The sequence below is a fragment of the Erinaceus europaeus genome, chromosome X, assembly GCF_950295315.1.
Source record: "Erinaceus europaeus chromosome X, mEriEur2.1, whole genome shotgun sequence".
NCBI lineage: Eukaryota > Metazoa > Chordata > Mammalia > Eulipotyphla > Erinaceidae > Erinaceus > Erinaceus europaeus.
The window spans coordinates 89,464,016-89,476,658 of record NC_080185.1 but is presented as its reverse complement, the minus strand read 5'-3'; the positions used below and the strand labels follow the sequence as shown (position 1 = coordinate 89,476,658).

At 47.1% G+C, this 12,643-nt stretch overlaps 1 protein-coding gene across 2 annotated transcripts in view; it reads right to left on the bottom strand.

Moving 5' to 3' along the window:
* Positions 1–1,350: 1,350 nt before the first annotated feature.
* Positions 1,351–12,643, bottom strand: part of OTUD5 (OTU deubiquitinase 5) — a 52,456-nt gene continuing 41,163 nt past the window's right edge. For both annotated transcript variants that reach the window (XM_016190968.2, XM_007529408.3), the window contains exons 7-10: positions 5,955–6,158; positions 2,951–3,152; positions 2,743–2,856; positions 1,351–2,508 (exon numbers count right to left, since the gene is read on the bottom strand). In XM_016190968.2, coding sequence (XP_016046454.1) covers positions 2,387–2,508; positions 2,743–2,856; positions 2,951–3,152; positions 5,955–6,158 — 642 coding nt within the window. In that variant the 3' untranslated portion in view covers positions 1,351–2,386. The remainder of the gene's footprint in view (positions 2,509–2,742; positions 2,857–2,950; positions 3,153–5,954; positions 6,159–12,643) is intronic.

The window sequence follows — 12,643 nt, the reverse complement described above, 5'->3', positions numbered from 1 at the left end:
AAAGTCACAGATGCGCTGTCACAGACAGACCCACGCAGACATGCACTTGTCTCAGAAACAGACACAAACTGTCAGAGACAGGCCCACATGCAGTTACCATCTGACACACCTGGAAACAAGCCCTTCTCTCTCTCTCTCTCTCACACACAAACACACACACACACACACACACACACACACACACACACACACACACACACACACACACACACACACACACACCACACCCTATCTTCTAGGGAGAGATGATGCAAAGGTCAATTCCAGAAACCCTGCAAACTGGACAGAGAAGCAAGATGTAGGCAGGGACCAAATGGTGGGGGTGACTTCCACACACCAGGATAAGTAATCTTTGCTAAATTAGAACTCGAAGAATATGGTCATATGTTCTGTAGACCTTGTGCGTTCTCTCACAATGTGCGCCGACAAAGTATGAAGTAGGTCCCTGTCTTATACACGGGACACTTGACGCTCAGCGAGTCTGTGTTTGACCAAGAGCATAGTTTGCAAAAGCTGAGAAAGGTTTCAGGGCATTTTTCTGCATTTTCCACATGCTTGACCAGTGGATTCCAGACACCCCAGGGCAGCCTTAGCCAGTCACACCCTCACCTGCAAAGCCAGCAGCCACGCACCCTCCTCCAAAGAGGCCCCATTATTTAAGTGCAACAAAAGGGGCCCTTAACAAAACCTGGGAGGCAGTCTTCTTGCTTGCCTTTGCTTTTACCCCAAAGGAAGGTGGGGGCAGAGGTGTTAGAGGAGAGGGGGGATGTGAACAACAATAAAAGGAGTTAGCTGGGGGGCGGGGAGATAGCATAATGGTTATGCAAAAAGACTTTCATGCCTGAGGCTCCAAAGTCCTTAAAAAACAAAAAACAGAAAAGAAAGGGGGCTTAGCAGTTCCTTAGTTTCTAAACCCCAGGGGTCACTTCAGCTAAACTTGCATTCCTGTGAAGCATTTTGTTGTGCCCTTCCATAGCATTTGCTCATCAGTGATCACAAGGAAAGAGTAGGCATTTTTGGGGTGAGAGGCAGGCAGACAGATTGCAAATCCCCTATTTCCCTGAAATGCTCCCATCACACCCCAGGACACAGGGTAGGCAGGCTACATCCTGTGTCAGTACTGGAGGCTGGGGGCCAGGCCTCAGGCGGAGACTTCCTTGGTGCTAACAGATCCAGAGAGAGATTTAGTAAGCGGTGTATCAAATCCCAACAAGCCTCGGGTCCCAAGATAGACCCTACTGGAGATCTTGGGGCCCTGAGAGCTCAAATCAAGGCCTGTGGCACCACTGTGGCCTCCCCATAGCCTCCCACCCCCACCCCCTGCCCCACACAGAACAGAGGTGCTCGGGAGGGGGGGGACTGACATTTGGTTTTATTGTGCCAAGGACATTACAGATGGAGGATCTTGTCAACACCTGCAGGGCACGGTTGCCCCATCTACTGAGGCTGCTCCCACTCCCCACACTCAAATCCTGGGTGATGGTCATGTTCCTCAACGATGCCCCCCACCCAGAAATTCCAAAGAGACTGGTGGAGGTGGAGGTGGAGGTGGTGGAGGTGGTGGAGGTGGTGGTGGTGTGGTGGTGGGTGGTTGGTGGTGGTAGTGAAGGTGGTGGTGGTGGTGGTGGTGGAAGCAGAAGGAATACAGTAAGGTCAGAGTCTCATTATCCAAAGCCCACGTGACACCTGCCACCCCTGCCTGCCCCCCAGCCACTACCCCGCTCACTCTAGATCTGCCCATTTCCACAGAGCTGGAGGCCAGAGACTGCAACCACATCACTGTGCCCTGTGTCCCACGGACTGTCTGCCCCCAGACCAGAGGTGCCGCCTTCATAGAGCCAATGCTGTTGTCTACATCATTTCTGATTGGTTGATTTTATAAGATAAAAGTATATTTTAATAAAGAAAAGGTGAACAATGAAGGCTCAGACATTTTTAGGGTAGAGGATAGAGGGATTTCCCACGTCTTCCTCCCACCTCCCTGGTATCAGTGTGGAGGTGGGAATAACAAGTTTTTCTGATCTCTGAAGGAAGGGGTACAGGGAGACTTCCCTCTGTCTGAACGTCTCTCTTCAGGGTTTGCCTGGCTGCCAGCTGGTTTGTCTCTGTGCCTCTTGCCTACCTTCGGCACCCTTGCCCGAGTCCCCTGTGGAATGCAGGGATGGTGCTGTGCAGGGGGCAACAGGGCACGTCAGCTGGCGAAGAGACAGGTGATGGTAGTGGTGGCAGCGATGAGAAGGGAGCGCAGGGGTGGGTCAGCCTGAAGGACGTGGGGAGGAGGGGAGAGAGGAGCGAGGGGAGAAGGAAGAAAGCCAAAGACGGTGGGTGGCACCGGAGGGCAGGAGTGGTGGGGGTTGGGAAATGGTCTCCAGTCTCTGGGTCTCCATCAACTTTTGTCGGGGGGCGGGTCTCTGTGCACTTTATTTTTCTTCATACTGTCTAGGTATTCCTGTTGAGACACAGCCAGCACCGACGCGAGGATCTCGTCATCATCCCAGTCATTCAGACCTAGGGGCCCGGAGGAAAATGGGTGATGAAGCCCTTCCCTGGAGCCACCTCTTAGTCCTCCACTGACCTCGGGCTCTGTAGTGAGCCCTTTCACTCCTCTCTCTCAAGAAGGCCCTCCCAGGCCTAGGAAACCCTGCTGGGATCCTCCAGAAGACACCCCGCCCCCATCCCCACCCCCAACCTGCTGCTTGCACCTCTCTCCAGCTGACCCCTGCCCAGAGAGAGGAGGCTTACCAAATGCAGATGGGGACATCTGCTGAATGAGAGCCCGGCACTCCAGAGCAGGATAGAGGGACACAAGGGGGGAAGTAGCCCGGTCAGCCCCAGTGGAGAATTGACTGCTTGTACCTGAGGCAGATGGACAGTCAGAGGCAGGGCCCAGGAGCTGGGCGGTACCCCCCCCCCAAATCCCAGCATATTCCCCCACTGGCAAGTCACTGACCTGGTGCACAGGGCGAAGGAGGTTTGGCAAGAGCTAAAACAGTGCCTGGAGAAGGGGGCTTGATGCCCAGCTCGGCATGCAGCTCTGGGTGCTCTGGTGAGGAGGCTGAACTCCGCTGCCTTGGGGACCGGCTGGTCCACTCCTCCAGGCCACTGGAGGCGGCTGCAGTGGCAGAGCTACAGGTGGCACTGGCCTTCCGGGGCTGTGGTGGGGAAGGACCAAAACCAGTTACAACTCTCCTTTGACCCTGCCCCTCTTCTCCTCATTCTCCCCACCCTGGGCCTGCCAGCAGCGCCACCACTCACCAGGCTTCATTGGTTCCTTGTTTTTCACCCTTGTCCCCTAGACTCCATCCTGCACTTAGCAGACAGGGGGATCCTGCTAAATTCTTTTTTTTTTTAATATTTATCCTTTTGTTGCCCTTTTATTGCTGAAGTTATTATTGTTGTCGTTGTTGGATAGGACAGAGAGAAAGAAATGGAGAGAGGAGGGAAGACAGAGAGAGGAAAGGCAGACACCTGTAGACCTGCTTCACTGTCTGTGAAGTGACTCCCCTGCAGGTGGGGGTGTGGGGGCTCCAACAGGGATCCTTCTGCCATGTGTGCTCAATCTGCTGTGCTACCACCTGACTCCAGATCCTGCTAAGTTCTAAGGGAGTTCCCATCTTTCCACTGCTCACACCTTGCTTCAGCTTCCTCTTCTTCTGGTGTCAAAGTCCTCGTCCTAAACCTGGCCCACCCTCTCTGCCCTGCTAGCACCAGAACCAGGAGAACATGCACTGAGCTAAATCCCTTGATTTCAACAAGCTTTTGCTCAACTCTCACCTGCTCTGAGGTCTGCCAGAGTATGCTATTTAATACTGGGAATTCCCAGCCCTACTCATCCCTTTTAACTGACTCTTTCCATGTCTGTCTCTCACTCTCTCCCCTCTCCCCTACTGACAGGGCTTTTTTGTGCCTGTACCAATCCTGGTGATCTTTTCTTTTCTTTTCTTTCTCCCTCTCTCTCTCTCTCTTTTGCCTCCAGGGTTATTGCTGGGGCTCAGTGCCTACATCATGAATCCACTACTCCAGGAGGCTTTTCCCCCCTTTTGTTGCCCTTGTTGTTGTAGCCTTGTGGTTATTATTGTTGTTGTTCGTTGTTGGATAGGACAGAGAGAAATGGAGAGAGGAGGGGATGACAGAGGGGGGAGAGAAAGATATAGATACCTGTAGACCTGCTTCACTTCTTGTGAAGCGATTCCCCCACAGGTGGGGAGCCGGGGACTCAAACTGGGGTCCTTATGCTGGTCCTTTCACTTTGCGCCACGTGCACTTAACCCGCTGTGCTACCGCCCAACCCCCTCTCTCTTTTTAATTTTATTATCTTTATTTATTTATTGGACAGAGACAGCCAGAAATCCAGAGGGAAGGGGATGATAGAGAGGGGCAGAAACAGAGAGACACCTACAATACTGCTTCACCACTTGCAAAGCTTTCCCCCTGCAGGTGAGAACTCGAACCCTGGTCCTTGAGCATGGTCACATGTGCGCTCAACCAGGTGCGCCACCACCCCGCCCCTGGTTTTCTTTTCTCCAGAGCACTGCGTAACTCTCTTTCAATCAGATAAAGGGAGAGACCGAAACAGAAAGGAGACACTACACCATTACTACTTGTAGCTTCCCCTGTGTGTGATGCCCCATGTGCTGCTTGAGGCTAAAACCCAGGGCCTCGGGCAAGGAAAGGTGTCTGCTCTGCCCACTGAACTATGCTCCCAACACCTCCTGCTCTACATTTTCTTCGTTCTCCCCAACTCCCACCCCACGCCTGTTGTTGCCAGGGCTTAACCAGCCCAGACAGACTTATTCAGATAGAGACAGAAAGGCAAAGAGACCATAGCACTGATGGCTTCTTCCAGTGTGGTGGAGGCCAAGCTCAAGCCTGGGTCACGTGTGTGCCAAAGCAGGCACACTATCCAGGAGAGCTGTATTTTCCATCTATACCACCTCTCAACTAACTTATTCATTATAGTTCTCATCTCACTCCACTCTGCAAAGAAAAATGTCAGCATCACAAGGACAGTGATTTGAGTCGGTCCAACTTATTAATGTACCCCCAACAATGAGAACAGTGTCTTGGCACCGGCCTGCATTAAATACCTGTTGAATTACGCAGCTCTTACCAACATCTACAGTCTCTCTAAACTCCTTGTGATTCTTCAGATGCCAGTCTGTCCTATCCCCTCCCTGCCCTAAAAATCCCACCTTGCCCAGTGAAGACTGAGCAGACACCCCGCACCTCCACAGTCTTGAGTCAGTGGCATAGACCCCACTGACCTGTCTGTCTCTCAACAAACGGGATTGCTGTGGGTGGAGTGGCCAGGCCTGGTTTTATATGCTCAGTGCAGGGCTTGGAGCACATGGCATACAGCATACAACACAAGCTTATTCCTGCTGAACCTCCATCAGCCCCACATCACCCACCACCAGTGGCTGCCCGCCCCCCTTTATTTATTTATTTATTTTTTAAATTGCCATCACAGTTATCACTGGGGCTTGGTATCGGCTCTACGAATCTACCAGTCCCGACAGCTAGTTTACCTCTATTTTTTTTATTGGTAGGGCAGAGAAAAATTGAGAGGGAAGGGGAAGACAAGAGAAGGAGAAAGACAGACACCTGCAGACCTGCTTCACCACTTGTGAAGGCTCCCCCCCCACACCAAGGGTGGGAAGTGGGTAGCTCAAAGCCAGGTCCTTGCACATAACATATGAGCTTAACCAGTTGCTCCACTGCTGAGCCCACACCCCCCTCACTCCGAGAGTTTGTTCTGTAAAGATGGTGAGAGTTGTAGTTGTAGGGCACAGACCAGACACTAAGTCCAAGAGGAGGTGAAGACAGAGCCAGGAGCCGCCTTCCCTTCCAGGTATCACGGTGGCCTCCATTTCCTGCCCATTTAGGAGCAACCCATGGGAGGTAATGAGGCCTTGGCTGGATCAGCAACCTACCTGGATAAGCCCAGCACCTACCTGGCTGGGGCCTCGGACCTGACGGGCTTGTTTCTCCTGATCCCGCAGCCACTGCAGGTAGGATTCCCGTGCCACCTGCTCCTCAATGGCTTCATTTGTGGCCTCCCAATCCGTGGCCCTCTTCTTGTCTTCTAGCATCTGCTGCTCAATCCATGACTCCTCTGATGTCTTAATGGCATTCTTCATCAGGGACTGCTCTGCAAACTGCAAGGAAGGGAGGGAACAGGAATTGATGGAGGGTGGGGGGGAGGAGAGGGGTGGCACTCTGAACTCTGGTCAAGAACCAGAATTGACTCAAGGAAGTGAGCCCACAGAAGAAAGGGAAGATTAAACCAGGTTGGTTTTCTGACCAAGCACCACCCAGGGCAGGCTGCCTGTTGTTTAGGGGCTAGAAGAAGGCAGGTCTGAGTCTGGGATTTGTTATTCCAAACTCCGGTGCTCAGAAGCCCTGCTGCTCCCAGGACACTTAAACTGAAGTACTAAGACCGGGTTACTGTGTGCCCTCTAGTCTCAGTTGAATTTCAAGAAGCCTCGCCCAGGAATGACTAAGTTTCATAATGCTGGGAAGCTTTCCTCATATATGCTCAGCTGGGTCAAAGAGAAAATGTCACCCAAGAAATTAACTGTGTACAAACAGGGTGGAGGGTGGAGGGAATATGCAAGTATTTAAAAGAATAATCTGGAACAGTATCCGAATAGTGTGGGGCACTGTGAGTTGTAGAATACCACATGAGAGTTATATTTGTCCCTGTGGGATACAAAAACACTGAAAAATAATAATAGAAAATGGATTGGAGAGGAATAACATAATGGTTAAGCAAAGAGACTCTGATGCCTAAGACTTCAAAGTCCCAGATTCAATCCCCTGTACCACCAGAAGCCAGAGCTGAGCAGTTTTGTTAGGGAAATTAACAAAAAGGAAATGTTGGAGCTTATCCTAGGAATTAAGTTTTTAAGTATAGGCCAGTGCTAATCTAACATTATTATTATTTTTTCAGGTAGATACAGAGAAGCCAGGAGGCAGAGAACGAGAGACAGACACCACCACACTGAAGCTTACTTCAGTGTGGTCGGGGACAGCTTTGAACCTGGGTCATGCACATGACAGACTATCCAAACAAACTATTATGCCCTAACATTATTTAATGCATGTATATTCACCACACACACTAGGTAGAGATATAAATCAGGGATGGGAGTATAGCATAATGGTTATTCAAAGAGACTTTCATGCCTGAAGCTCTCAAGTCCCAGGTTCAATCCCCCACACTGCCATTAGCTAGAGCTGAGCAGTGCTCTGGTTAAGGGGAAAATAAAAAAAAAAGAAAAAGAGATATAAATCAGAACTTGTATCTATGGAAAATAGTATAAAATCAAAGTAAGGACGAGGGCCAGGTCTTGGTGCACCAGGCTGAGCACATACATTATCAAGCACAAGAACTAAGGTTCAAGCCCCTAGTCACATCTGTAGGGGGAAAGTTTACAAATAGCGAAGCAGGGCTGCAGGTGTCTCTCTCCCTCTCTATCTCTCCTTCCCTCTCAATTTTTCTCTGTCCTAGCAAAAAATAATTGAAAAAAGATAAAAATTTAAGAAGAATGAAATGGCTGCCAGGAACAGTGGATTCCCTGTACAGGTAGCAAACCCAAGCAAAAATAAATAAATGCAAAAATATCTTTGAAAAATAATTAATGAACATGGGCAGCTGGACAAAAGCTCGCACTACATGGACCAGCGTGGTACTTTGGCCTCTCACTGCCTCATCTGAGACTCTTTCATATTTAACACACAAACTTACTTCTGGAAAAAGAAATACATATGGAAAAATAAGGACATGAAAAGTGCTTAAGCAGATTTTCATTAGGAAATTGCATATTAAAATAGCAATAAGTAGCCCAGGACATAGTGAAGTAGATAAAGCATTAGACTCTTAAGCAAAAGCTTCCAACTTGGAATCACATGTGCCAGAATGCTGCTCTGGTTCTCTCTGGATCTCCTCCTCTCATAAAAAAAAACCTAAATATTAAAAAAAAAAAAAAGAAAGAAAGGAGAGGCCTGGGCAGTGGCACACATGCTAGAATACATACTTTGCTATCTGCAAGGACCTGGATTCAATCCCCTGGTCCCTACTAATGTGGGGAGGAATGGGGAGTACAGACAGACCTTCATGATCAGTGAAGCAATGCTGCAGGTATGTCTGTTTCTCTCTCCCTGCCTACCCACCCCCTTTCTCTCAGATTTTCTGTCTCTGCCCGAAAGGGAAATAAAAAATGTCTGTCAGGAACAGTGGATTTGTTGCATAGGCACTGAACAGAAGTGATAACCCTGGTGGCGAAAGAAAGGAAGAAGAATAGTAGAGAGCATAATGGTTATGCAAAAAGACTTTCTTGCTTTAAGGTGTTGGTTCAATCCCCATCACCACTTTAAGCCAGAGCAGAGCAATGCACTGCAAAAATAAATAAGTAACAAAGAAGGGTCAGACAGACAGAGCAGAGGTGTGTATTTTCATGCCTAATGTTTCAATTTCCCAGAGGCAACAGGTTCAGACCCTAGCAATTTGTAGAAATAACACACGTGGGGGGGGGGGGCTATCTCCTGTTGCAGTTTGCATCACATTTTCCTTCCAATTCTTCAGCATGGGTGAGTATGCTTGTAATCCTGTTGGGAAATCATAAACAACTGTGTTTTTCCTGATCCCTGTACTGGTCTAAGATCTTTAAGCTCTGTTAGTAGGTGTTATCTCAATGTTCTTCAAGAGCAACTATTAGTGGTTTCCCTGAAAATAAGCTATGGCCTTATAAAAACAAGACCTAAAACCCACATCAGGAACTAGGGAGATCACACAGTGGTGATGCAAGAAGACTTTCATGTCTGGGGCACCAAAGTCCTAGGTTCAATCCCCAGCAGCACTGTAAATTAGAGTTTATCACTATGCTGGTTAAAGAAAAAGACAAATAAAACAAAAACTTACATCAGGATCACTCAGTTCTTTCCTCTAATGTGGCTTTTCTATTTAACTTAGAATGCCTGGATATGCATGAAAATAAAAATAATGTGGCGCCTTTCAGCTGGAGATACCAGTAAGAAGATTAAGGGCTGGGGAGACAGCATGGTAGTTATGCAAACCACTTTCATGCCTAAGACTCAGATCTCTCTAGTTCACTTCCTAACTTCCCAGCACCACTTTAAGTCAGAGCTGAGCAATGCTCTGACAAAAGAAAAAACTATAGCATAATTTACAGATGATCAGATATAGCAAGATTTCTAGGTTATATGCATACATAAACAGATTGGTATACATAGTATACATATCTCCTAGTTCTGTAAACTGATAGGGTCTCGAAGCAACAAGGAGTACATTCAGCACTTGCTTTCCTCTAGTTTAAAGACATATTTATTGGGTGGGTGTAGATAGCATAAGAGAAATCTCAAGCCTGAGGCTTCAAAGTCCCAGATTCAATCAATCCCCTGTACCACCAAAACCAGAGTTAAGTAGTGCTCAATGAAAGAAAGAAAGAAAGAAAGGAAGGAAGGAAGGAAGGAAGGAAGGAAGGAAGGAAGGAAGGAAGGAAGAAAGAAAGAGGTTAAGCGCAAGTGGCGCAAAGCGCAGGGACCGGCATAAGTATCCCGGTTCGAACCCCGGCTCCCCACCTGCAGGGGAGTCGCTTCACAGGTGGTGAAGCAGGTCTGCAGGTTTCTATCTTTCTCTCCTCCTCTCTGTCTTCCCCTCCTCTCTCCATTTCTCTCTGTCCTATCCAACAAGGACAACGACAATAATAACTACAACAATAAAACAACAAAGGGAATAAATAAATAAAATAATTTTTTTTCATTATCTTTATTTATTTATTGGATAGAGACAGCCAGAAATCTAGAGGGAAGGGGGTGATAGAGAGGGAGAAACAGAGAGACACCTATTTCACCACTTGCAATCTTTTTCCCCCTGCAGGTGGGGACCAGGGGCTCAAACCTGGGTCCTTGTGCATTGTGACATATGCATTCAACCAGGTACACCACCACTGGGTCCCAAGAAAATCTTTAAATAAACACTTGTAAAATGAGGGAAGGGAAAGGAGGGGAGGGGGAGAGGGAGGAGGGAGAGGGAGAGAAACAGAAACAGTTCTAGGACCAAGGTAGAAAACAGATATGATGAGCTTGGAGTCCCTGGAGTGCCAGAAAGCAAGAAAGTGCTCCAAAAAAACAAAACAAAACAAACAAACAAAGTCACCACCACGATGAAAGAGCTATGTCAAGAACCAAGTAAGAACTTCCTAATGGCCAAAATGGAAACCACTTGAGCAACTAAATAAATGCAGTACTGGAATATAAGTTAGAGCATAAAATGAAGTCACAAGTTTACACTGGGGTAAGTAAATGACTGAACAGAGAAATGGCAGGGGGGGGTCGGGGGTGGCGCACTGGGTTAAGCGCACATAGTACAAAACGCAAGGACTGACCCAGGGATCCCGGTTCAAGCCCCTGGCTCCCCACCTGCAGGGGGGTTGCTTCACAAGTGGTGAAGCAGGTCTGCAGGTGTCTTTCTCTCTCTCCCCTCCGTTTCCCCCCTTTCACTCTCAATTTCTCTGTTTTATCCAATAAAAAAGAAAGAAAGAAAGAAAGAGAAAAAATAAAAGGGAGACGAGATGAATTTTTCTTGTAGAAGCAATCCAAAGAATTTATGTAGATAATCTTCATGGAGATGAAGCCCAGCCCCACATATTAAATACGGATTATATATGACATTCTTCCGAATAGTACAGTAGGGAAAGGGGTAGTGTTTCCCTTTCAGCAGAGAAAATGTGACAAGCATATCTCCTGTCCTGTGATTAAGGTCAATAAATCACATTCATAGCACACACTGTTCTTAGGACGTGATGAGAATGGCACCCTGCCACAGAGATTCCCCTCCCTCAGACTCCCCTAACCCTGATCTAATCATGAGAAGAACCCTGCCAAATTCCAAGAGAAGCACTCTGTAACATACCTGACTAGCACTCAAAATTGAAAGTAATCAAACCACGTAAGGGTGTGGTGGGGAGACAGCATAAAGGTTATGCAACCAGACTTTCATATATGAGGCTCTAAGGTCTCAGGTTTAATCCCCCAGACCATCAAAAACCAGAGCTGAGCGAGCAGTGCTCTGGTAAAAAAATAAATAAACAAAAACAACATGCGTGAGAAATCTTTACAGACAAGGGTGCCTGAGAGATATGAAGACTTTAGTTAATAATAATGTATCAGTATTACTTCGTATCTTGTGAAGACGCACACCACAAGGAGCTGGGAAAATAGCATAATGGTTATGCAAACAGACTCTCATGTCTGAGGCTTCCAAATCCCAAATTCAACCCCCACACATCATACTGAGGAGTGCTCTGGTTGGAAGGAAGGAAGGAAGGAAAGAAAGAAAGATCACTAGTCATTTGAGATGTTAATACTCAAAATTTGCAATAAAGAAGACATAGGGAAACTACTACCTTCTCATTTTTTGTCAGTCCAAAAGTCTACTAAACAAGTTAACTTTATAAACGGAAAAAAAGTATTTAGGGGGGTGAGGGAGAATGGTCAGGCAAGAAGACTCTGTAGCTTGAGGCTCTGAGGTCCCAGAGCTGGGACCCCCTGCATCACCATAAGCCAGAGCTGAGCAGTGCTCTGGTAAAGAAAAACAACAATACTAATAAATTTAGGGCCGGGACATAGCTCACGCAGTAGAGTGCACATTTTACCATATGAAGGCATCAGTGGTACCTGGGCGCACCGTGCACAGCCCTAGGGAAGCTCCATGAAGAGTGGAATGGTACTGGGGTATATCCTTCCCTTCCCTCCCTGACTCAATCTGAAATTAAAAGGACAAAAAGAGTCCATGAAATAATCCTCTTTTTCTCATAAAAACCGAAGGCATCTTGGGTTTTTGTTTCTGTTGTTTTTGCTCACCAGGGCTTTCCACTGGACACGAAACATTTCCTTTTTTTTTTTCCCTTAAAAAAAAAAAAAAACAGATGCAAGGACCGGCAGAAGGATCCCGGTTCAAGCCTCTGGCTCCCCACCTGCAGGGGAGTCGCTTCACAGGTGGCGAAGCAGATCTGCAGGTGTCTGTCTTTCTCTCCCCCTCTCTGTCTTCCCCTCCTCTCTCCATTTCTCTCTGTCCTATTCAACAACGAAAACAACAATAATAACTACAACAATAAAACAAGGGCAACAAAAGGAAATAAATAAATAAATAAATAAATAGTAAAAGAAAAAATTTAAAAATCTGTAAAAAATAAATAAAAATATTTTTTAAAAAAACAGAGCACTGCTCAGCTCTGGCTTCTGATGGTGGTGTAGAAGATTGAACCTGGGACTTTGGAGCCTCAGGCATGAGTTTCTTTGCATAACCATTATGCTATCTATCCCCACCAGACATTTCCATTTTTAAAGAGAAAAAAAAAAGAGGGCCTGGAAGATAGCCTACCCAGTAGAGCACACACACTTGTATTTGGGAGCACATAAGAACACCATATAGGACACTGGGAGGTGCTCCTGGAATAGTGCATGGGTGCTCTGGAATCTATACATCTTCTCCTCTTTCCTCCTCTCTGATATGAACATTCTACCAGGAGCAATAAAACTGCAAAGGTGTGAGGCTATAGAGGGCAAAAAAAAAAAAAAAAAAGGAAAAAAAAAAGAATGCTCAAAAAAAAAAGATAAA